The 25990-nt window shown below is 37.9% G+C and overlaps 1 protein-coding gene across 1 annotated transcript; it reads left to right on the top strand.

Moving 5' to 3' along the window:
- Positions 1 to 41: 41 nt before the first annotated feature.
- LOC126970561 (pseudouridylate synthase 7 homolog) lies at positions 42 to 12637 on the top strand. The gene is made up of 7 exons (XM_050816538.1): positions 42 to 252; positions 1018 to 1192; positions 1918 to 2106; positions 4144 to 4285; positions 7260 to 7551; positions 8951 to 9102; positions 12351 to 12637. The coding sequence occupies exons 1-7, from the start codon at positions 77 to 79 to the stop codon at positions 12614 to 12616; spliced, it is 1392 nt and encodes a 463-aa protein (XP_050672495.1). The 5' UTR covers positions 42 to 76; the 3' UTR covers positions 12617 to 12637.
- Positions 12638 to 25990: the final 13353 nt, after the last annotated feature.

Here is a 25990-nt window from a genome sequence, read left to right as displayed (position 1 = left end):
CTAACATTAGTTATTACTGCTTCTTTTAAGTTAGTTATTATTAAACATTATCTTCAGCCCAAACATCAAGACAACAATGCTGGGTTACGCCGGGACCAAGGATCGTCGAGCTAAAACCTCACAATGGTTCAGTCTTCGGAAGGTGGACCCGAGGAAGATCGTCAATGCATGCAAGGATCTACCTTCCGTCAAGATTGGCAACTTCAGCTTTAGCTCAGTGCATCTCAAGCTTGGGATGCTGAAAGGAAATCGGTAAGATTCTTATTAGTTCTGGATGTCTATGGAAACATAAGTAGGTAAAGGAAAAGTCTGAAGGTGATTTTAAATTCTATTTTGATCACAAATTTTATTAAAATAAGGGACGAGACGAGCAGGATGTTCAGTTGATGGTATACGCACTGCCCATTACAATGCTGTGCCGCTCAAGATTCTTGAGAAACACAAAAATTCTGAGCAGCAATACAACTGCGCTCGTCACCTTGATACATAAGATGTTGTCTGATTTGCCCAGTAATTTCCACTAGCTACGGCGCCCCTCAGACCGAAACACAATAATATTTACACATTAGTACTTCACAGCAGAAATAGGCGCTGTTGTGGTACCCATAATCTAGCCGATATCCTGTGCACAGGAGCCTGCCATTTGTCAAACCTAAGTGGAAGTGTTTAACCATGGCTTGTTAGAACAAAAATGTTAGTCAGTGTGCCTTTTACGTAACAAGTAATATCAAAGCATTTATATTTGAAGTTATTGCAGCCCCTATTCTCTTCAGATGCCATTTTAAAATTCAACTAATTTAATGTGTAGAAAACAGGTGGAAATCTAATAGATTTTATATTTCAAATTTTCTGTGGCAAAAATCTTTGCTCTGTTCAATTGTTTGACCACAGACTATGAATGTTTGTTTAATAGTTACTGTTTAATTAAATGTAGATATTACATTTAATTCTGTAGGTACCATATATAAATAAAATTAAATTTTTAAATTAATTTAAATTTTAAATATAAATTGTTAGGTTTCGGATATGCCTCCGCAACGTGACGGGTGATCCCGAGTTGGTGGATAGGGCTTGTTGCAGCCTGAGAGACAATGGCTTCCTGAACTACTACGGGCTGCAGCGGTTCGGTGCCAACACCAGCGCGCCGACCTCCACCGTGGGCAAGCTGCTGCTGCAGGGGAACTACGAGCAGGTGAGACTTTCATATACTTTTTTTTTAAATATAAATAAGGGGCGAGACTAGCAGGACTGATGGTAACACGCCCTACCCATTACAATACAGTGCTGTTAAGTATTCTTGAAAATCCCAAAAATTCTGAGCGGCATTACAATTGCGCTCGTCACCTTGAGACATAAGATCTTAAGTCTCATTTGCCCAGTAATTTCACTAGCTACCGCGCCCTTCATACCGAAACACATTGAATATATATCACATATTAATATATCACATATTGAAAGTCAAAAACTACCACCCATTCGAAAAGGTATGCCTCAGATCTGTGAAGAACGAGCGCAAGAAACTCAACGGGCTTCTTTTTTAAATAAAAATATAGTTACAATGTGAAATCGTACGATAAAGTTTATTATTTAATAGCCTGAGGGCGGTCGCTCCGCTCTTTATGTTACAGTAACTTTTACCCCACAAATGTTTTTTAACAATTTTTATGAATATCGTAGTACATTTATTTTGAACATTTTCTGGAATCTTGATGTAAAATCATATACAACGCCCCACAAAAGACGTACTAACTCAACTTACGGCCGTTCCCAATATACTATAATAGAAAATAATTTCACGCAAACATGTGTAAAAAAAACAAGAATAAAAGTCAAGGTACAAAAAAATAAAAAAAAACGCCCATATATCCTTGTTTGAATGAGCTGGCAGTACCTAAATTTAGTGGTGTTGTGTTTCAGGCAATACGATGTATACTGTCGGAACGGGCGGGCCCGTTGGAGCGAGTGCTGTGTGCGTACCAACGACACGGTGCGAGCGCGGCGCTTCGTATGATACCGGGCGGGCCGCACGACCGACACACGCCCGAGCTGCGACTGCTGCGTGCGCTGGCAGACGGTCCCCAACACCTGACGCATGCGCTGGACCAGGTGTGTACAATGTGGGGCAACGTTCTGGGTTCTGTAAAGAAATAGTTATATAAGCAACTGTTGTGTAGAAGAGAGTACTAGTATCACATGAGTGTTTTAATACCTAATTATCAACAGTTACATACAAGACTATCTACACCCATAATTTTGTGAACCCTGTATAAAAGATTCTGAAACATTTAGCTTACTGCTAACACTAAAAAGAGACAGTCCTAGTAACAATTACATCATCCAAACGAGTGTTGTAATGTTGTACACATGAGTGTTTTAATACCTAATTATCAACAGTTTATACAAGACTTTATTTACACCCAGAATATGAATCCTCTATAAAAGAGTCTGAAATAGTTAGCTTACTGCTAACATTAAAAAACAGTCCTAGTAACCATTACATCATCCAAACGAGTGTTGTAATTTGTTTGTTGAATTTCATTACAACACTCGTTTAAATGATGGAATGGTTATTAGGACATTGGGTGTTTTAGAATCTTTAATAATAAGGATTTAAAGCATGGGTTGATAATACTATTTTATTTCATTATAACACATAATATAATAAGACAGAAGTTCCTATGTGTACGAGACTTCGGAAATTTATCATCTAATATATAAAATTCTCGTGTCATGGTGTTAAACATTGAACTCCTCCGAAACGGCTTGACCGATTCTCATGAAATTTTGAGTGCATATTGGGTAGGTCTGAGAATCGGACAACATCTATTTTTCATCCCCCTAAATGTTAAGGGTGTACACGTTTTTATTTTTTTTCGACATTTTTTTTTAATTTGTTTGATTATGAGTCAGCTTTAAAAAATACATACAACTTCAAATTTTCACCCATCTACGATCAACAGTTACTTTTTTATCGCGATTTTAATATCGGCAATACAACGTTTGCTGGGTCAGCTAGTAATTATATAATATGCTACCTAATAAAGTTGAAGACTACTTTTGCCAGTGATAAATTCTGAATTGGTACAATAGTTTAAATTTTTAATGCTTTATATAAATATATAATTTATTTATTATTTGTAGTAAGATTAATTAATTTATCCCAATCTCCTGCACGAATTTATTTATTAGTTACATTATTAGATTTAAAGACATCTTAAAATAAGTTTATGATCATTTCAATGTAATATTAGTGGTTAATGGTGTGAGTCAACATTTAAAAATGTCAGTTAGAGGGGGAAAATAGGTAAAAGGTCCACGCACCACCAGAGTTCAAGAGGTACTTTGTCATACTGAAGGTCCCTTAGTCGTATTGGTTCAGGAAAACTGAAAAAAAAAAAAAAAACTAAATACAACTTAATACCGTTCCCACCGTTATTACACTGAGTAAGATTTAATTTGGTCGCTCCGCTCCTGAAAACACATCAACACGATCAACGTTGAACGGAAAATTGTAGTAATTTGTATCATTATAATTTTATTTATTTATTTATTTATTTACCACATACAGCAACTATCATTACAGATATTACCTAATGCGACAGTTACAAACACAAGATTAACATATATACAAACAATAAACAAATCAATCTATAACTAATCATACAATAGCAAAAATTAATAAACCAAACATTACATTAGCAAAAACCACACCAGGAAATACAAAAAACTTGAACATACAACTATTTATCATAACATACTACATATAACCCTTACAAATACCCTTGCGAGTTCACTCCACGTACACCTAAAAATGTCCACTTTGTTGTGGAGTTCATTTATATGGCGAAGGGCTCTAGTTAAAGGCGACTTTGCCGACACATATTTTGTTCTCGCCATCGGAATGGATAGTAGTGGCGGATGGTGGCGCCTCCACACGTACCGGTTTATTCTATTCCTGCAAATTTAAGTAAAAATTTATGTTTTCAACATGAGCTTTATTTTTCATCTGAACTGATCGGCCCGATCCAATTAATTTAGTGGCATTATATAAACTAAGTAATGGCACTAAATTTATGTGTTTCGTGTGATTTTAAAGATGTTTTACGTCGGATTTTGTACAATAACCCGTTACCCACTACACAGATTCCCCGAAACACCCGGCTGCTGTACGTGCACTCGTACCAGTCGCTGGTGTGGAATGGGGCCGCCTCGGAGCGCGTCCGTCGTCACGGACTGCGCCCTGCCCCCGGTGACCTCGTGCTCGCTGAGCCCCGCACGCCCGCAGGTGACATTGACATTAACACATCCGCACACATCTTATCCCTTTTTAACACACTTTTATTATTTTGGATTGCGTCTACACAACGTGTTACAAAATACTCCATAAAAAATATAATTTACTAGCTGACCCGACTACTTACTTCGTAAAATATGCTCCCTGTTGTTGTAATTGTTTCACAGCAGAAAGTTTCCTTAAAGGCCGGCAACGCTCTTGTGATTCCTCTGGTGTTGCAAGAGAATGTGGGCGGCGGTGATCACTTAACACCAGGTGACTCATACGCTCGTTTGCCCTCCTATTCCATAAAAAAAAGGGTTTGCACATCATTGTAAATAATATATTTTGAATATTTTTTGGGGTATGTAATATAGCGTTGCTACGGTTCTTAAATATTGTGAATGGACTCGTTATAAGACCCCATTTAACCTCCATTCGGCTTTACGAGTAGTTTGTGATTCCTCCGGTGCTACTACAGGAGGATATGGCCGGCGATGGTTTCATTCAATAACTATTAATTTTTTTTGTTTTAAAAAATTAATTGTCAATTATAAATTGACTGTCACCAGAATATCTCATAGATAGAATCTGCATGACACTGCATGTCCTGAGCATACTTTTCATAAGATGGTACGTAATTACCGATTTTAGTTTAATATACCGGATTTTTTTCTCGAGATCGACTCAAAAAGCACTCGTGATTGACCTGTCGATCCCGATCGACCGTTTGAGCACCCCTGCACTTACGGTATAATTTTAGTTGCGCTATTTTAAAGCTTCAGAAATGCTTCCTTGTTTTATATGCGTTCACTGTCAGTGGACTTGTGTTTCTTATATAAGGCTACAGAATAGTACATATATACTATATCCACCATAATACTTAAAAAAAAATGGAAATTTTAAAGGGGTGATGTAAAAACTGTTTAGACAAACACTATAGTAATCTATAACATTTTGAATAAGTTAGATATTTTACTCTTTTTTACCATAATTATAATTGTTTGATGTGACACGATCCTCACCCCGCCCCGTCTTGCCTACCACAAACAAGGACCGGTAGTTGAAGGGTATGATCATTCAGAAATACGATTTTGTTTCATTTTTATCTAATTACATAAGATAATACACTTCCGATGGCTTTAGACTACATTATTCCCGAATACTTTCATCATATTTTTTTTCTATTGACAAAACAGCGTCTGTCGGGTCAGCTAGTATATACTAGTCTTGCCATAAATACTGAAATAAAATTCTACTGCAAATAACATTTATGACTTTTGCAGTGTGTTACGTTAATACATAAATATAAAACAATTTAAAATATAAAAAGCTTATTAGAAGTGGTCTCCATTGGCTGCAATACAGTCCTTTATGTGTTGAGGCCAGTTATCAATAGAAGCACGCACTCTTGAGCAAGCCGTACTCTTTTTAAAACTTACCATTAATCATAATCCAGTGGATTAAGATCGTGACTAGACGACGGCCAGTCTTCAGCTCCTTCAGTCCGAAATTCACGTTTCGGACTTTTGATACCTTTTTCACAAAATGATGGCTAAAGGAATCTTACCAATTAGTCGTAATTGGGAAGCTTCCTTAGAGCTTCGAGCATAAACACTTTCATTTTGTTTGTTAAAATGTTGCTCAATTGTAAAAAAAATCTTTTTCTGTGATCTCCCTTTGCGTACCGCTTCAGTAGTTGTTCCGATTTTACCACCCTATTCTTTTTTAAATTATCAGTTGAGATATGATCAGTACCTCTTATAGGCTGGAAGTCCTAAGTCATCTTTTAAAATACGCGACATGGTTCTAGGTATTATCTTCATCCCCGGAGATAAAATATTTTGCTTTCGGACAGTATTTCTTCGAATTCTTTCCCTTACTGCTATGACCAACTTTTTTTTACGAACACTACGTCGACGGCCAGATCTTTTTCTGTCACAAACAGGAGGTCTCATAGTACCTATTAATAGCCTGGTATACAAACGTTTTCCTAATACCAAGTGTATGGACAGTTTTAAAAATTGCATTTGGCTCCATACCTACTTTGTGTAATGCAATCACAGCGATTCGGTTCTCTTTATCACACCACTCCATTTTAATATCGCAAAATATTGTACAATGTATCGGCGCCAAAATGAGGAGACTCCAAATTCAAATGTAATTATTTGTTTATTTTTTAATTGTAATGGTATTTATGGCCAGACTTAGTATATAATGGAAGTACTTATCGTTATAAAATTGGAATCTTTTGTCTTTTTAATTCGAGGAGTAAGGGCATTAAACTTGAAAGGCCCTTTCAAGATTGCGACTCGTATTACATTTCTCATTAATTTTTATACAGCAAGCTGCGTACCATTACGAAGCTGGTTGTAGCCGGCTGATATTGTGAGCATTATTTTAAATTGCTGTACGCACGGTGGAATCCCCGGCAAATCTAGTTCAGTCAACAATTCTGTTGGTTTACTTCCACAATAGTATCGTCTTACTTTTGTGTACTCGCTTTGGTATGGATATTAGACAGGATATATTAGTTCATTTCGTAGACGTCCATTTTATTTTGCTGCAAGAATAGTTTGTCGTTAGCTGAGTGCAGTCAATCTTGTGGGAGACTCCTTTGCACAGGATGCCAGCTAGACTATGGGTACCACAACGGCGCCTATTTCAGCCGTAAAATAGTAATGTGTAAACGTTACTGTGTTTCGGTCTGAAGGGCGCCGTAGCTAGTGAAATTACTGGGCAAATGAGACTTAACATCTTATGTCTCAAGGTGACGAGCGCAATTGTAGTGCCACTCAGAATTATTGGGTTTTTCAAGAATCCTGAGCGGCACTGCATTGTAATGGGCAGGGTGTATCAATTACCATCAGCTGAACATCCTGCTCGTCTCTTCGCTTATTTTCATAAAATAAAAAAATGAAAATTCTTGGGCACTTATTTGTGCTGTTCTTTGTTATTTCGCTAAATATAGATCATTAATTTGCAGACACAATAGAACCAATAGACGAGACTGTATCTGATGAGCAGGAGGGGGATGCAGAAGAAGTGGAAACCGAAACCCAAGGTGATGAAGACAACCAAGAGAGTGCAGAGACGACGAAGATGGTCGCGGTGAAAGTTGTGACTCAGGAAGACGTGGAAAGCGATCGGTACACTATATTCGATGTGGTGTTGCCGCTGCCAGGACACTCTGTCCGCTACCCGCCCAATATGGTGGACTTCTACCAGGAGATGCTGACCAAAGACGGACTTACTTTGGAGATGAAACATAAACACAAGTAAGTTATTCAAATTCAAATATTTTCATCCAAAATAGGATATGACATCACTATCAAAAACTACCCCCCATTCCAACAAATATTTTTATCCAAAAATAGGATATGACATCACTATCAAAAACTACCACCCATTCCAACAAATATTTTTATCCAAAAATAGAATATGACATCACTATCAAAAACTACCGCCCATTCCAACAAATATTTTTATCCAAAATAGGATATGACATGACTTTTAAAAACTACCACCTATTCCAACAAATATTTTTATCCAAAATAAGATATGACATCACTATCAAAAACTACCACCCATTCCAACAAATATTTTTATCCAAAATAGGATATGACATCACTATCAAAACTACCACCCATTCCAACAAATATTTTTATCCAAAATAGGATATGACATCGCTATCAAAAACTACCACCCATTCCAAAAAAGTATGTCTCCGACCTGAGAAGAATGGGCGCAGCAAAATCAGCGGGCTTTTTTTTTCGTCAAAAAAATTGTTTACTAAGTAATATTGTACAATTAAACTTATTATTTAATAGCCCGAGGGCGGTCGTTCCATTCCCAATCTGTGTAATGTGTAATTAAGGAAGTCATTTATGTTATAGTAACCTTTACCACACAAACGATTTTTAAGAATTCTTTTGAATATCGTAATACTTTTGTTTTTTCTGGGATCTTGTAAAGGCATATACGTCGCCCCACAAAAGACTTACTAACTCTGATTCAATTAAGCGTCAATTAGGAAATGAGTTCTTTGGTCAATTTGGTGGTCGAGCTGCTAATATGTAATTAGATAAGTAATACAGTAGTGTTAAGCATTTGATTCGTGTATGTAACTCTCACATTGTTTTTGTTTTATATTTTACATAGCCACTCGTGAGGATCTGTAAATGGCTTTCTGTTATTTTATCATGTGACTATTGTAAAGTATTCAGCTGTAGATTCTCCAATAACATAAATAAATAAATTAATGTGTTTTGGTCTGAAGAGCGCCGTAGCTAGTGAAATTACTGGGCAAATGGGACTTAACATCTTGTGTCTTAAGGTGACGAACGCAACTGTAGTGCCGCTCAGAATTCCTGGCTACGTCGCGATTAGTGAGGGCTCAATGAGTGGTACTCATCGCTGAGGAACTAAAACTTCACGCGTACGTTCACTTTTCTGAAAGACCGCAACTCTGTGATTCCTCTAGTGTTGTAGGCGAAAGTGGGCGGCTTTCTTAAAACAAATCTTTTAAGAATAACGTCTGCGTGACGGTAGAAGGCTCGTCGTTTTTGTAAGTTGACATGAGTCACTATCATGGCCGCCTGTACCCGTATCATCGCGTGGAGACCACCGTTTCGGAATCATATGTCTTTTGATAACAATATGTGGTGTGTGTCACAGAGGCTACCATCTCGGTGGTGGGTATCGGCACGTGGCCGTGCGGCCCGGTGAAGTGACGTGGCGCCTGGTGCGCTACCACCAGCCCACCGCCGACCTGCTGCTGTCAGACCGCGACCAGCTGGAGGGGGTTACCGCCACCGGCGACCAAACAGGTACGAGAGTGATAATCTGTTAGGACACGCCCCAATGTAAAAGTGTGAGTGTGTGAGTTCTATTAATGCTCGGTGTGGGCAGACACACACAAAAAAGTTTGTTGGGCTTAAAACTAATTTTCTAGCTGTACTCCCTCATCCTTTCCTATCGCGCTAAATAGTGGGCCGCGTCTTCGTGGATTGAACAAACGGTAATACGTTTAAATATTATGACATAGTAATGTTTCTATTTGGTTATTTCATTAGCAATCATCGACTCCGAACACTTCGTGTCCGTGATACAAACGAATGCTACGTGTCATTTAATTCGAGCCCAAAAGTTGTATTCTCGATGTTTTTTTACAAAGTCATGTAAATCGATCTTTAATGGGTTATGTGGCTCGTTATACTGCTGCCATCAAGCTATAATTTGTGGTTTAGTAGGTAGTCAGTTCTGTGGTTAACGTGGCGACAAGCACTCCATTATGTAGAGCCATTCGCGCTTCTATTGGCACAGTCTGGCCGTTTATAAATGCATGCAGCGCTCCATTCACACAGTTTCTCACTCTTCTTTCAATATCACCTTCATATCTTCCGTCTCTTGTAAACATGCTACCCAAATATACGAATTCTGTAACTTGTTCTGCCCTCTCATCTTCAATCGTAATATTACACTCAGTCAACCTTTCATCCTTCTCAAATACCATCACTTTCGTCTTTCTATATACTTTACGCGCAATATACTTTCTGGTTTTTGCCAGACATTTTTCAGTGATGCAGCGTAAGGAAAAGACTTGATCCGTACATCCCATTCCCTCCCGAAATCCCGATTGCACATCCCATACCTTGTCATTAGTCACATTCATTACTCTTTCAATCAATATTCTGGAATACACTTTTCCAACAACAGTAAGAAGGCTAATCCCGCGATAATTTTGACATTCATGCTGCGAACCTTTGCCTTTATAAATTGGGAAAATCACTGCCTTCGTCCAATCGTCTGGAAAATGGCCCTGTTTCGATGTACGATACAGCAGGTTCACTAATAGTCCATCGCCAGCATTCAACATTTCAGTCGTCACTCGATCATACCCAGCAGACTTTCCTGACCTCTTAACGCCTTCATAATTTCATCCATTTAAATTTAAACACTCTGGTCCACAAACATATCTATTATATCTTCTTGCTCTTTCTCACTTACATCTCTTTTTTCATTTTTCTCGAATCAGCTCTCAAAATATCTTCCACCACTCTATTATCATACTTTTTACTTTTCATTCATGACCTCACCTCGTTCATTCCTAATCAGTTTCATAGATGAATTTATATTTTTGCCCCGCGCTTCTATCACGTGTTTCCAAAACAGTTTTATATTATCTCGGAAACTTGCGCCGAATTGTTCCTCATATATCACCTTTTTCTCATTCCTTTTCTTCTCTATACATTCTTTAACTTTCGCTTTCACGCATCTATATTTGTTCTTGATTTATTTAACATTATCATCATTCATACCGCCACTCACTCTATTCGTTGTTTCTATTGCTAAGGCTTCCAGCCAGGCTTTTCCTCATCCATTCTTCTAGTTTCATCATCCCACCAGTCGGCATTCTGGCATTTCTTGCGCCTTTTTTTACTCACACCGCATACATCTTCAGCACATTTTATAATATTGGTTTTAAATACCGACCATACATCATTCACACTTTCCTCATTAACATCACTCCAGCTTTTTTCTAGCCGTTCACTCAATTGCTTTTTATACATCTCATTTACTCGCTGATCTTTCAATCTCTCCACTTTTACACGTTCTAATTCAGTAGTTGACCCTTTTGATCTGTTCCGCCAGCGTTTAAAGAAACCACTAACTCTGCTAATTACCAAATAGTGATCTGTGCCCGACATCTGGTCCACGATAGGCTCTAGTATCCACTACTTTCATTTTCATTCTTTCATCGACTATCACAAGTTCTATCATACTGCCTTCCTTCTTTTGCCACGTGTACATATATGTATCATCTTATGCTGAAACCACGTATTCATCACAGACAGACCCATCTCCACACATACATCTAACAAGTATTCGCCGTTGTCATTCACACTCTTATCTCCAAACGTCCCAAGCACATTTTCATACCCATCACGCTTCACTCCAACCCTTGCATTGAAATCTCCAAGTATGACAATACGTTCGTTCAACTTACGCAATAACAAAATCTCTCTCGTTTGTTCCCAAAATTCTTCTCTTACCGCCTTACTATGAGAAGAGTTCGGAGCGTATACACATACCAAAATAGAGGTTTCAGACCTACTTGCAATCGGACTCAGATAAGGCGGGGACTTACGCACTTATACTCTCGCATGCATTCTGACATTCGCTCTGAAAGAAGCATACCGACGCCTTTACTGCCATGTTCCTCATTGGGAACTCCCGACCATATTTCTGTGAACGGGCCGCGCGTCAGTATCTCTTTCCCCTTACGTTTTGTCTGATTCACACACAGCACATCTAATTTTCTTTCATTCATTAACTCGTAAACTTAATCCATTTTCTCATTCATTCCTCCTCTAACATTCAACGTCGCAAAACAGCATTCCGATGCCCACTTTCCGCCCCGGTGAGAACAATTTAGACTTAGGTTTTGGCGAGACGTATGGCGAATATCGTCGCCGCCTACAGCTGTTAGGTTGCTCCCCCCAGAATACGAGGAGCAGCCTCGTCCTGCAGATACAAGAGGAGGAGGGGATTCTCCGGCTCTGCCGGTACCCCCCTGGGGTACAGTTACAGTATTTTTTCCTACAGCTATGTTCCCGACGGTAATTGATTGTTAGGCTGTAAGATGTCTTTGGGATTTGACAGCCAGCCCCTAAGCGGCGGGACAGAAGTTTTATTTCAAGTTTTCCATCTCTAAGATTGGAGACGTCAAAAGCTTGATGATATTACGGACGTCGAAATACCTTAGTCGGCTTTTACGACGCCTCGGTAAGAGTGAGGGAGATCTATTCTACTCTGCCGGATACCCCACGGCAAGATTATTATTATTATTTTTCTTGCTTCAATATAAGTATTAACAAAGTAAGTAAAGTGAAAAAAAATGTGTTCTATAAAAATTATTCAGTTTTGATTTTATATGTTTAAATATTTTAAAAAGTATTTAATTGGAAATGATTGAATAAATTTACAAGAAAGATAACAAGTTTGAGCTGCCTCGACCCAGCACTGGTAAAATTCGTTTTTACCGAGGGTAATCTTAGTTTTCATTACTTTTCAGATGGTAAATACAGCGCCTTACTGCTAACATTGAGTCTACCGCCCAGCTGTTACGCCACGATGGCGCTCAGAGAACTTCTCAAAATGGATACTTCTAGCAGCACACAGGCCAAGCTCAATGACTACCACAAGGACTGCGGAGGACAAGAGCTGACCGAGCCCGGCCAGACAGACGCACGAGCAGGTGATGACGACAAACGGAAGATCCAAGATGGCGGCGAGGATGAGTGTAGTGGTGAGAAGAAGTCAAAGATATCTGATGATTAAATAAATAGGTGCAATAAACAATGTATTTTATTTAAATAATCGTAATAATAATGGTCTGCTGTAATAGAAACATGGAAAAACAAACACAACTTTAAGTTTGTATTTCAAAAACATTTTCTGGTAAGTGTTTACCTAATGTTCATGAATAATTTCGTGTGTTGTATTTCTAGCCATCAATTTCAATACAGTTGAAAGATTGGGACAACTGAAGGATAGATAAAAATAGGTGTGACTGAAATTTATAAATGACGACCCATATAGCCGAATGGTTATAGTGACCCTGAATATTAAGCTAGAGGTCTCGGGTTCGAATCCCGGTAGGTACAATCATTTATATGATGAATATAGTTGGTTGTTTCCGAGTCGTGGATGTTTATATGTATTTATGTAGGTTTAAGTAAGTATATTGTATTAAATATATAGTTGTCTTGCACCCATAGAACAGGTTTGCCTAGTCAACCTGCGCTGCTCTCATCCAACGTATTCCAGTGATCTTGACCAAATCGTCGGTCCTCTTATGGGGCGCCTACCAACACTGCCTATTGCGGTACGTGGTCACCATTCGAAGACTTTTCTGCCCCACTGACCATCTGTCCGTCGAACTCGTATGTGCCCTGCCTACTGCCACTTCAGTTTCGCAATCATTTGGGCTATGTCGGTGAAAGTAAACTCGTTTGTCCTCATAGCAACCCTCTGTGTAGGACTTGGATCATAGAAAAACGTTTGCTAATTTGTAGATAACCATTTAATGAAACAAAGGAATAAAATATAATTTATTGACTAGATTGTATGTAGTAATAACAATAAGAGATGTTGCGTTGTATTTTATATTGACGAGAGTCCAATCCATACGTCGGCGGTCTCGCGTCGTGTGAGCGAGAGCGGTGTATTGAGTCTTGGTGAGTGCGAGTGGGACAGCATGTGCGCACGAAGCTCCCCGGGCGTCGGGAACGAGCGCGGACACCACACGCACTTGTGCGGCTTGTTCTGTGTACAATTTAATATATTTTAATCAGAGAAGTTGACATTCTCAATATTTTTAAACCTTTACCAGTGGGAGGCTCCTTTACTCATGATGCCGACTTGATTATGGGTGCCACAACGGTGCCTATTTCTGACGTGAAGCATTAATGTGTAAGCATTATTGTGTTTCGGTCTGAAGGGCGCCGGCAATTAGACTTAAAATATTATGTCTGAAGGTGACTAGCGCAATTGTAATGCCACTTAGAATTTTTGGGTTTTTCAAGAATCCTGAGCGGCATTGCATTGTTATGGGCAGGGCGTATCAATTACCTTCAGCTGAACGTCCTGCTCGTCTCGTCCCTTAATGGCATAAAAAACCTTAGCAAGAAACAAACATACCTATAAAATTATGTAGCTATTAAAACTCATGTTAATTATAATTAATATGTTGTAGACGCATAATGTTCATATCTGTTTAGAGCCAATGCTGCCATCTGGTCATATATCTCAAAGAAGTGGTGAAGTATTGAATCAGGCACCGCTAAAGAAACAACAGTTCTAACGTACAAGATATACCACTTATGTTCGCATGACTCGCCACAAACATACAGTTCATGACCACCTCCTCTGCGTTCCGTGACACCTACACGGTGTTATGGTGGAACTTTTTGGGATGTAAAACCAAACTGCAAAATTAATTTCTTTGCGCGGTGATTCCAGGACGATACGTCAATGGGTGCCTTTTAAAAATACTTAAACTTTCTAAAAGGCCGGCAACGCTCCTGTGATTCATATAATATTGCGAAGGGATGTGGGCGGCGTCATCACTTATTATGAAGTAATCTGTACGTTCGATTGTCATCCTCTTTTATAAAAATTCCCACAATTTCATGTCACAACTATCGTGGCGAGATACCGCCCGCTGACAGACAGAAGAATGGTCAACCAAGCCAGGGCTCCCATTAATTAACTTCAGGACACCCTAAAAGTAATTGACCTTTCCGTTCCGGGAAACTCAGGTCACATGGTGTATGCCTCAGATCGGCGTGGCACTCGCGCAGCGTTTTGGCAATGCGTATTAAATTACGTGTACCTATTAATAGATAACTTATAATTAGTAAGTTTTGAGTGAATGTATCTGAAAGCTATTGTAACACGCTATAAGACTATGCAAAATAAACCATCTTATAATCAAAATAAGGGTAAGATCTTGGCGAGGGAATAATGTGCCGTACGGCACTCTCGGTTTTGGTGTATCTTAAAAATCTAGAGCCCCGAGGCGCTGACGATTTCGGAAGGACAATGCGAGGCAAGACAATGTATACTTTACTATCACTATTGTTTAGGCGCTTTAACACTTATTTAGCTTCGTTTAGGAGCTGGCTTTCTTTAATTTGTATTCTAATTCATGTTAAATTTTGCTTGATATCTCCATGCGTTCCTGACAAGGAATATTGATAGACGGATAAGGGTTCCTTTTCTCCTTTTGAGCAGCGGAACACTAAAGTTTTTGTCTAGATTGTTTCTCGTAGTACATTATGTTATTACTTAGACTGGATATGATGTCACACATCGGGTTCTACGCTCCCACCTAATTGTTCGCTTTTCAGGCGCTCAATAGGTTCGGAGGTATCAGTGATCGAGCAGGTCTCTGCAGACACCGATAACGGTCGACAGGCTGAGGCAGATTCAACGATGAATATATACCTTGGTGTGAGTCATGCGATGGTAGTAGAGGTTGGAGCTCGCTGTGAAACATTTGCCGCATTCAGGACACTTGTGGGGCTTCTCTCCTGCGCACAGAGTATTATACATACATACATGTACTTAATATAAAACACATAATGAACAAATAATACTATTAGAGCACGGCAATACTTGAAGCCGGCCCACCTACTAGCGCCGTACAAAGCGCAGGTCCGGCAACACATGGAGTATTGCTGTCATCTCTGGTCTGGCGCACCCCAGTATCAGCTCGATCCATTTGACCGCGTGCAACGTAGAGCAGCTCGAATTGTGGGGGACCCAGTGCTCTGTGAACGGCTGGATCACTTGGCGTTGCGTAGAGAAGTCAGTTCATTGTGTGTCTTCTACCGCATTTATCACGGGGAGTGTTCCGAAGAGCTGTTTAACCTGATTCCTGCCGCCGAATTCCACCTTCGCACGACACGCCACAAGTTAGGATATCATCCTCACCATCTGGATGTGTGGCGGTCCTCCACAGTGCGGTTTTCAAGGAGCTTTCTTCCACGTACCACAAAGCTGTGGATTGAACTTCCTAGTGCGGTGTTTCCGGGACGATACGACATGGGTACCTTCAAAAAAAGCGCGTACACCTTCCTGTCTTAGCCGGCAACGCTCCTGTGATTCCTCTGGTGTTGCAATAGATTGTGGGTGGCGGTGATCACTTAACAACAGGTGACCCGTACGCTCGTTTGTCCTCCTATTCCATAAAAAAAAATACTAATTCAAGACCGGTGTTATAATGATATTTTAGTTTTAAACCGACTTCAAAAAGGAGGACTTAAAACCTATCAATAGGTTGCGTAGCACATATAAATAATTGTATTTTATTAATATTAAATGTAAAGGTTTGCATAAGAGATGTGTAATATAATGTAAAGTGCTGAAACTGTAAGTCTGTAAATATATAAATAAAAACTACGTTTAAAAAAACCGACTTCAAAAACAGAAAAGTATCAAATAACTAAAAATTTAATTTAATACACCTCTAGCTCCATTTGACCAAATGCCATCTATTTCGCATCATACAAAAGAAGAATTACGTAAATCGGATCATAAATCTCAGAATAAGAAAAATTCCGATCGAATTGATAACCTCCTTCTTTTGAAGTCGGTTGATAAAAAGAGTGGGAAACCAGTTTCTTGCCACTTCTTCTCATTGTGCGGTGGTAGTCAGTTTCTATGTCATTTTGACGGAAGTGAATAAATGATTTTTCTTTCTTACTTATATAATATTCAGCAGAAATTTACGAGGTTCTCTTGGCGGTTGGCGGTGACTTCTCATGACGTCAATATATTACTCTCGCACACAAATATTCTGATTCCAATTCTAAATCGTTGAATAAAATTAAAATAATCATGTTGAGGCTTATTTAGGTTTCTGAGTGTCATCATGGACGACCTCGTATTTGGTTGGTAAAGTATTTTCCAATTATTTGAAGAAATTTCAGTTACTACAAATTATATAAGCAGTCTTAATCTATACATATAAATAAAATTGGAGTGTCTGTTTGTAATATTGCAATAACCATTTTTTACTACATGTATATGAATATCATCATCATCAGCCGGAAGACGTCCACTGCTGGGCAAAGGCCACCCCCACAGATTTCCACGACGATCAGTCCGTCAGCGATCTTGACCAGATCGTCGGTCCACCATAAATACACCAAAATACCTTTTTTTTTTTACAATTTTTGTCTGTCTGTCTGTTTGTTCCGGCTAATCTCTGAAATGGCTGACTGGATTTTGAGGGGACTTTTAGTGGCAGGTAGCTGATGTAATAAGGAGTAACTTAGGCTACGGCTTTTATTTAAAAAAAATAAAGAAATGTTGCAATGTCCACGAAACGGTTTAACTGTAAAAATATTTTATATGGCAAAACCGTTGGTTAGTTCCCAGGTCAGCTAGTTTTAAATAATTGTGAATGAACGCGAGTTACCAGTGTGGATCCTGCGGTGAGTGTTCAGAGAGCTGGAGGTGCTGAACCCCTTGCCGCAGACACTGCACACGTGAGGCTTCTCTCCTGCAACATATCACTCATAAGCTTTATCCACCAGTGGGTGGAGGCTACTTTGCACAGGATGCCGGCTAGATTATGGGTACCACAACGGCGCCTATTTATGCCGTGAAGGAGTAATGTCTAAACATTACTGTGTTTCGGTCTGAAGGGCGCCGTAGCTAGCGAAATTACTGGGCAAATGAGACTTAACATATTACGTCTGAAGGTGACGAGCGCAATTGTAGTGCCGCTCACAATTTTTGGGTTTTTCAAGGATCGTAAGCGGCACTGCATTGTAATGGGCCGGGCGTATGAATTACCAACAGCTGAACGTTCTGCTCGTCTCGTGCCTTATTTTCATAAAAAAAGAGCTTTATGTCATTTATGGATCGTTATAATGTGATATTCATTCATTCCTTTTTACAACAAAACAAATAATTACAATGGGAAGAAGAAGAAGGCAACTGTCAACTCCAAATGTCAAGAGAGGCTGCTAAAAACCATTGTTGTGTTGGTGTCTTCTGCATTGACCAACAATATTCTGAGTCAACTCCTTTTAGCAGGGAATCACGCGTCGCACGCAGTTCATTTTTTTATATGGATATTTGGACATCTGTTGGACATGTTTATTATCCGTAGTATAAAATATTAGTAGTAGGTATAAAATGTAACTTTTACTCACAATCGAATGTAAAAACACTGTTACGATTACACGCGTTTTAATCCCTTAAAAATTGTTTTATTTAAATGTGTAAAACTCACGTTAATCAACGAAAATACTATGTGCAGTATTATATCGGACAGTAGGCACCTACTGCCACCATACTAATTTCTTGTGTTTGGGGTTTTCACATACACAATGGACATTCCATCGAAAAGTATCATGGTGACGAGCGCAGTGTGATGTCATTCAGGTCGTGTGCAATCTAAAGAAGAATTGAAAATTCGACTGGCGTTACATTACCAATCATTGGTAACACACATAAAAACGAAATAAAGTTAAGAAAAAAGATGTATTCGCAAAGCAAACTCATGCCATTGACTTATACCGTTCGACCAACGAACCCCGATAAATGTTGGGCCTTGTAGGGACGATTAGGAAGGAACCTGATGGTAGGGACTAGGGGCCTAGTTAACTCATGCAAAATCTGGTCATACTATATATCCTATTGGCTGTCTTTAAAGGTTAAGAAGGAAATACCAGTATGTGTCCGCATGTGTCTCTTCAGCAGCGAGGGTCGATCGAAGGTCTTGAAGCACACTTCACACGGCAGCACAGTCTTTACGTTAGTTTTCACATAGAGAGAAGGTCGCTCACCGACGAGACTCGTCTCATACAGTTTCATCAGATGATCATTTATAACCTTCAAGTCAACCACCCTTAATGACTTTGGTCTGGTAGCCTTTAAGGACAAATCCAGAGGCTCTGTTTGGAGATTCATTTGGGGGAATCAGTAATAGATTTATTCGGGTCTTTGAATAATCAACTTTAAAGTCCCATCAAAGTAAAAATGAGCTTTTTATTTAGAGATGTTCAAAAATATCGGTGACCATTTTTATGCAAAGTTTCGCTGTAAACTGATATGATTATTTGCTTATGATCCCTTAAATAGTCCGGGGTTGAAGTAGACGAGTTCGTAATGGGGTATTGAATTGTGTAACGCATTGTGGTGACAACAATACGGCTTATAGAGCACGCTGTACTAATCGACGTGATTTGACTATTTTTTTGTCCCCAAGTGTTAATACATGGAGAAGATTTATAAATGCAAGATTTAAGGGCTGGATTTATACACACAACACAAGAAATTAACACGACTATCGCTATAGGATGGAAAAAATACGGGTCCCTAAAGACGATTTTGAAATCGAAAGACCTAAGCATGGCATTGAAAAGGAAAACCTGTGAAGCATGTGTTCTTCCATGTTTGACTTACGGTTGCGAAACATGAGCACTGACCAAATCGCTAAGACAAAGATTAGCCAAATGTAGAGGAGCATGTCAGGCTCGAAAAGAAGGGATAGAGTAAGAAACATGGCTCTCCAATCAAAAACGAAACTCATCGACATACTGGAAAAATAGACCTACAGAAATGGAGGTGGGTAGGGCACTTGATGAGAGACACAAAAAGAAAATGGAGCCAGGCAGTGACGGAATAGTTTCCTCGGTTTCGCCGAGGCAGGCAGATTACCAGATGGGAGGATGAAATAAACTTAACAGCGCGTCCTCACTGGAGGAGAGCCACGCGAGATAGGAAACAATGGAAAGCTTTAGAGGAGGCCTATGCCAAGAGGAACGTCGAAATAGTATGAACATAGTTTCGGAATAAATGGGATTATTATTATAGTACACATCGTGTCAATACTTAACTTTTACAGGGACGCAGTGTCTTTGCCAGTAGTACCTACTGATTGTGCGGATTCATGCGTCATGAACTATATGCACAGCAACACATTGTCAAAATTGTTCAACATTCAGATACGAGATATATTGTTTTATGAGATACAGCCGGCCAGACAGACTAGTCTTAACTCTTAGGGGCCATCCATTAATTAAGTTTGACGTTTAAAGGGGTGAAGAGATCGTATCGAATCTTACCAAATCGCACGTAATTTTTTTGCAAGAATGTATCTATCAGTCTGAAATGAAAAGAAATATGTAGAACAAATTTACCTACATAAAAATTACGCATTTGGACAAATATGTTTATATACCTGATGCCCACGACTTCGTCTGCGTAGATAAAGGGTTTTTAAAAATAATAAGCAAGTTTGTAATTGAAGATTGTCTCATGTCCTATTCCAGTTCCGGTTCCCGTTTTCGCTCCCGTTCCCTACATATTATATGAATCTTATTTCGAGGAAGATTACTATGGCAAACTAAACCTACTATTAGGATAGTTATATACTATCGTCGTGACTCAGTTTTTTACAAAGCCTGCTGTAATCATGGATTTTTCAATAGCTCCGGCGTAAAAACGTAAAAAACAAACTTACATTCACATTTATAATATTAGCAGGGATATGTACCTAAGTAGGTACTGTCTATACTACGTTAAGCACAGACAGTGTTCAGAATTAAGCGACCAACTGGTGGAATATTATAGGTTATATATATTATATTACTTATACTTAGTTATATTTTTTTTATAGATAATATTTTAATTATTTTTTTAATTTTCAGCCAAATACTCCTTAAAAATATTATTTTGTTGGCCTCTCCAAAATTTATTACATGAATGGTTTGTGTTGAAGAAAACGTAATCGTTTATAGAGGTGACGCGGCAGTAAACAGTTCGATTCGAAGGCATTGTGGGCAGCGCGGTCCAACCATTGCTATTTGCTTCAATATTATACGCTCCTGCTAATGATCAGGTGACCACGCTTCTACAAGTTTCGTGGATAAAAACACATTTCAATTAGAAACATTGAAATAAATTGAATTACATGAATGCCTTAACCGTTCGTTATTGTTCACTGAATAATAAAAATGTAGGGGTATTCAAGTTAATTCTATGATCGAGATTCAGTTAAGATAGAACCCGAACAGATATGACTTAGGGACCTCCAAGCGTAAAGCCTACTCCCAACTTTAAGGCCGGCAACTCATCTCTTGTGTTGCCCCTGGTGTTCCGGATGTCCACGGTTGTGAATTTTTCCCTTCACTAGAGTGTATACGTGATAGTACCTACTCGGATATATTTCTAACACAATTAACGAAATTACTAAACAGTTAACAAGTATTTATGAATAAATACTACATATATTATTTTTAACTACAACCACTAAACTAAAAATGCTCACATTTTTACATACATTATCTAGTACATAGGTACATAGTTCTATTATTAAGTAGTAACAAACATGATCAAATTCTCTTTTAAACATAAAGGCCATACCTGGTGAGTCTATGTTCGAAGGGAAGGCCGGCGAGCCGTTAAAATATTCGGGCTCTCAGACCTTAGAAATATATCTAGCCATTTTGTAACTCGTTAATTAATAAGTAATCTAAATTGTAGACTAATTATAGATCAACCTTAACTAAACCCTTTGGTGCTTCACTATAATATTATTTCACTGTTACGACGCAAATCGGTGATGTTGGAAAGATAATATGTGAACTACTGTCAGGCTATGCTGGAACGCCACTTTGAGCTGCTTTCGAAAATTATACCAAGGTCCTCTTCTTTCCCTAATACACCACTTCACCTGCTGCATACTGGCGTCGCATTTGCCATGCTAGCTCAGGGCGTGCAAATGAAACCTGCCGACGACTGCAACCTGTGAGCTGCAGACGAGTGGCACGTGGAGGAGGATCTCCGCGGCCCCGCAGACTGTGGCGATCCTATATTGCTCCCGCCGAGTCGTGCATTGCTTACGTCCTGTTGCATCTTGCAGTGAGCTAAGAACGGTGCTTAATTGGTGACGTACAGTTCTTCGGTATTATTAAAAATTACCCAATAAAATTGTGATGTGCGCGGACAAAATTTATTTTTAAGGAAACATTATTAATGTTCGTAATATTATTTTCGTACGAGTAAAATTCACACTAAATGTAGCACCTTAGACGATTGACGATTCAGAGTTATCACATTGATCTTTTTAGTAAAAAAAAATTGAATAATTGGCCAATGTGAATGAATTATTATTAAATATATTGCTAAAGCCTCAATGTATATTTTATAAGTTTTATTAATACGCAATTTTAATACAAAGTAAAGCTTATGGTTGCATTAGGTATTTTATAATATTCCCACTTTTTCCAAATGAATTGTTACCCTAGCGCCTATCAACGTATTGTGCGTACACAATATCGATGTATTTCCGATTACCCACAACAACCTGTGTTGCTTCAATATGAATTGTGGAGCCGTGATTGATCGCGACTCAACACCCCGCCACTCCATTCTACTCTCTTTATGTGTGAGGTTTAAATACTCTTCAGTGGTAAACTCTTTTTGTTATTAAGTTCGATAAAAAATAAAAATTTACTAACTTTGAGATTTGTATGTACCATTAAATTTACGACTAACCTAAACCTACTTACCTACATAAAGTAAATCATGTAAGTAGCTATACATCTACTCAAATTAAATTTAAGTATCTTTTCAAATAAAATACCTTTTCACGTTTTCAGGGGGACAAGTGCTTCTGCAAACGTCACGAAACGTCGGGTCATATAAATAAATTAAAAAAAAATATAATTTTAACATAAATAACTTACGTAAAAAAAACTTGTGCGCCTCGGGACATCCGACAGAAATGATAACTTAAACTAATCTAGGATGAACTCAAGTTTTATTAAATTACTTACGCTTTTTGCACATCAATCTTATATATTTACAAATTTAATATACGTTCACAAAAATCGTCACCTTTTTGCTCTTAATAGTGATTTTCATTATTATAACACTAGGAATAAGGGATTGCTTGTAACTAATTCTAGTAGTCTTCATAAGATACATAATAGCTTTAAGGGTAAATGTATACACTTCTATAATAAAGTCCCAGCCACTGTTCAGGCATTATCTATAAATAAATTTAAATGTTTTATAAAAAAAATGGCTCTATCGTAAATCCTATTACTCCACTTCTGAATATCTTAATGATCGGACAGCCTGGGACTAGATTGTGATTATTTTATAGCGATAGAAACGACTGTACAATATTGTATATTTTTATTGGAAAGAGCGCAAAAAAAGAATGCTGGGAGAGTTTCTTGCGCCGCTTCTTCTCTCTCAGAGCGCTATTTGTTTCCGAAGCGGTAGTAGTAGTAGTATCTAGTAGTTAGTAGAAATGACATCAAAAAGAATTACAAAGGAATCAATTTTGAGAAAATAAATGCCTTTTAATGCCTTTTATAAATAAAACAACCTTACACACACATTTTTTTTTGAGTCGTTAATGTATTATTTAAGCACTTATTATATCACACTTAGGCTTGTTGATTGATACACAGTTGACACACGACTAAGGAGAAAAGTGTGGTTAAATTGTCTTTAAGCACACTTTTGCCGTCCGTTATCAGATTGCAAACGTCATTGGATGAACTATTTAATATAGAAATTGTTTAACTTGACAAAAGCTTCGGGAATTACTAAAATTTTATGTTTATTTATATGATAATGTACGGAACGGTTATTTATTAATAAAATTCTTTATTGATTATAAAAATGTGTTTTATTCATAGTTACAATTCTTGAATATGTATATTAGAATTGTTTGTACATTATAAGTATCATTTTTTAATCCTATAAAAGTAACAATTGGCTGTAATAAACAACGAAATTTTTACATTGTATCTCAACTAAAAATCTTGCAGACGGCTTTGAAAATTATTGAATATGGCTGTATGGCTGTACCCTTTGACCTAAAAATGGACGAAGAAACAAAAAGAAATTAACGAATGTCGCAAACGTCAGAAAATTTATGATTTTTTTTATTTATTGAAAAAGTAGTAATAAATAAACAAATACACTTGCAGATTTTCAAAAATTAACATGAGCAATTTGAAACATATTTTTAAAACCATTTTAAAGCCATTATAATTTAATGGTTTTTATAGTGGCTATAATTTAATTTAACGGTTAAAATTTGTTTTTTTTTTGACGGTAGTATCGCGTTACGGAACGAAGCGGTTTACACTTCCTTAAGAAGTTATGACTTCAAAAATGTATTTTTACTGTAGTAACAACTGAAATGGGTTTTTAGAATTAGATTCCGTTAATGTGTATTACAATGCTAATACACAAATCTTTTAGAGATACCGCAACTGTTTTTGCGTTTAATACAGGTATATTTGTCCTTTTAAGATTTTAGGATTATTTTAAGGGGCTTTATTATCCGTTCCGTATCCGAAAGATAACCAACATGAACCCGTGGGGAACAAGACCGATATCCGTCTCCAACTGTTTGACTGTCACCGGGCTGTATCTCATAATCAGCAAGCATCGAAGCCATGTGTTAAAGGCAGCGACAGAACGTCTTGTATTATTGCTACAAATAATAAATAAAAAAAATTTAACAAAGAAAACAACGGACTTCTCTTGAAGAACACTATTCCAAAACAATAGACATAATATGCACTATAAAGTATAAAAATATGCAAGTATTAAATAATTAAATAATCTAATTCTAGTTACGATTCGACGTCGTCTCCTCACGACTCAAGGACATCTCACCTATAACTATGTATATAGTTACAAACCTATCTTGGATGACACCGTCTCCAAAAATTACAATAATCGGAACTAGAATTAGATTAATTAATTAGATTGTATAAAATACGCAATTTGTTTATACTTTTTAGTGCATATTATGTCTATTGTTTTGGAATAGTGTTTTTGAAGTCGGTTGTATTTTTGTTATTTTTTTTTTATATTTTGATTTTTAGTGAATATGAAGTACACTTACTAACAATTTGTCTAAATATGTGTAGATATACTAAATTTTTTAATGCAGCAATGAACGTAAGCGCTTTGCAATTTGATTACAGACAGTGCATTATGCCGAAATTCTGCCACCGTTACTGTAAGTCGTTAAGGAGTCCCATTGATCAACATATTCAACTACGACAATAACTTGACCATAACTATGTAATGGTAGATGGCTTAAATATCCGGATAGTAAAAAAAGTTTCGGCCGAGTATCGTTAATTTGCTCCTAAGAATTGAAGAATCCCTATACTTTGTCATGGATTCCGTAATCAGAACCTAACCAAACTCTCACCAAACTATCTTTGAAGTATATCCTTTCCAAAAAAGAATCATCGAAATCGGTTGGCACAATATTGAGTTATTCTTAAATTTATCATCCACTTTGCTATACGTATGTATAGCAAATTGAAGACTTTTATAGTTTTCTCATGGTTGCCAATGTCAGATCTGGACCAACATCAGTTTTCAAATAAAAAAAGAATTATCAAAATCGGTTCAGCCAGTCGAAAGTTTTGAGGTAACAACCGTCGAATTGAGAACCTCCTCCTTTTTTGAAGTCGGTTAAAAATTGGCATATTCCAAAATATACAAATTATTAACTTTCCTTTTACAAAAGTATTTATAAAAGTACAAATTGTTATGTCTGTGCGAGGGTACGCCTTGCTTATAATTGATGTAATGTTTGGTTTTATGAGGGTACCCCTCGGCGTTCAACTGATGGCTAAAAAGCAATAAAGTGCCGCTCGGTTTTCTTGCAAACCCACATAACTATTCTGAGAGAAGTCCCAAAAAAAAATGAGTCACGCCATGCCAAAAAAACTTGTTTAAACTACATAATCTTTGAACTACTTGTAGTTCAAAGAGGCTCGGCAGTTAGTTAACTATAACCAACAGCAAGCATTAGCAACCTACAAATAATACTTAAGGATATGTGTAACAGGATTAAGTACAGGGTGGACCAAAAGTCCGTTTACATTTGAATCGGTTGCCGCGTCTAGCAGCGGCGGCGGAGGGGGGTGGAAGGGTTACGCATTGCAAGAGCGGCCAATGGGAATTTAGTACCATGGCGTCGTTTAGCGGTAGTCAACGTGCATTTTGTGTACGCGAGTACTATCGAAACAACGATTCTGCGACCTTAGCTCAACGAAAGTTTTGCAATCATTACAAGATACGACACATAAATCAAGCTCCATCAGGTGTGTTAATTAAAAAATGGGTGCTCAAGTTTGA

This window comes from Leptidea sinapis, chromosome 1 (assembly GCF_905404315.1).
Source record: "Leptidea sinapis chromosome 1, ilLepSina1.1, whole genome shotgun sequence".
Classification (NCBI taxonomy): Eukaryota; Metazoa; Arthropoda; class Insecta; order Lepidoptera; family Pieridae; genus Leptidea; species Leptidea sinapis.
This window is presented reverse-complemented; position numbering and strand designations above follow the sequence as displayed.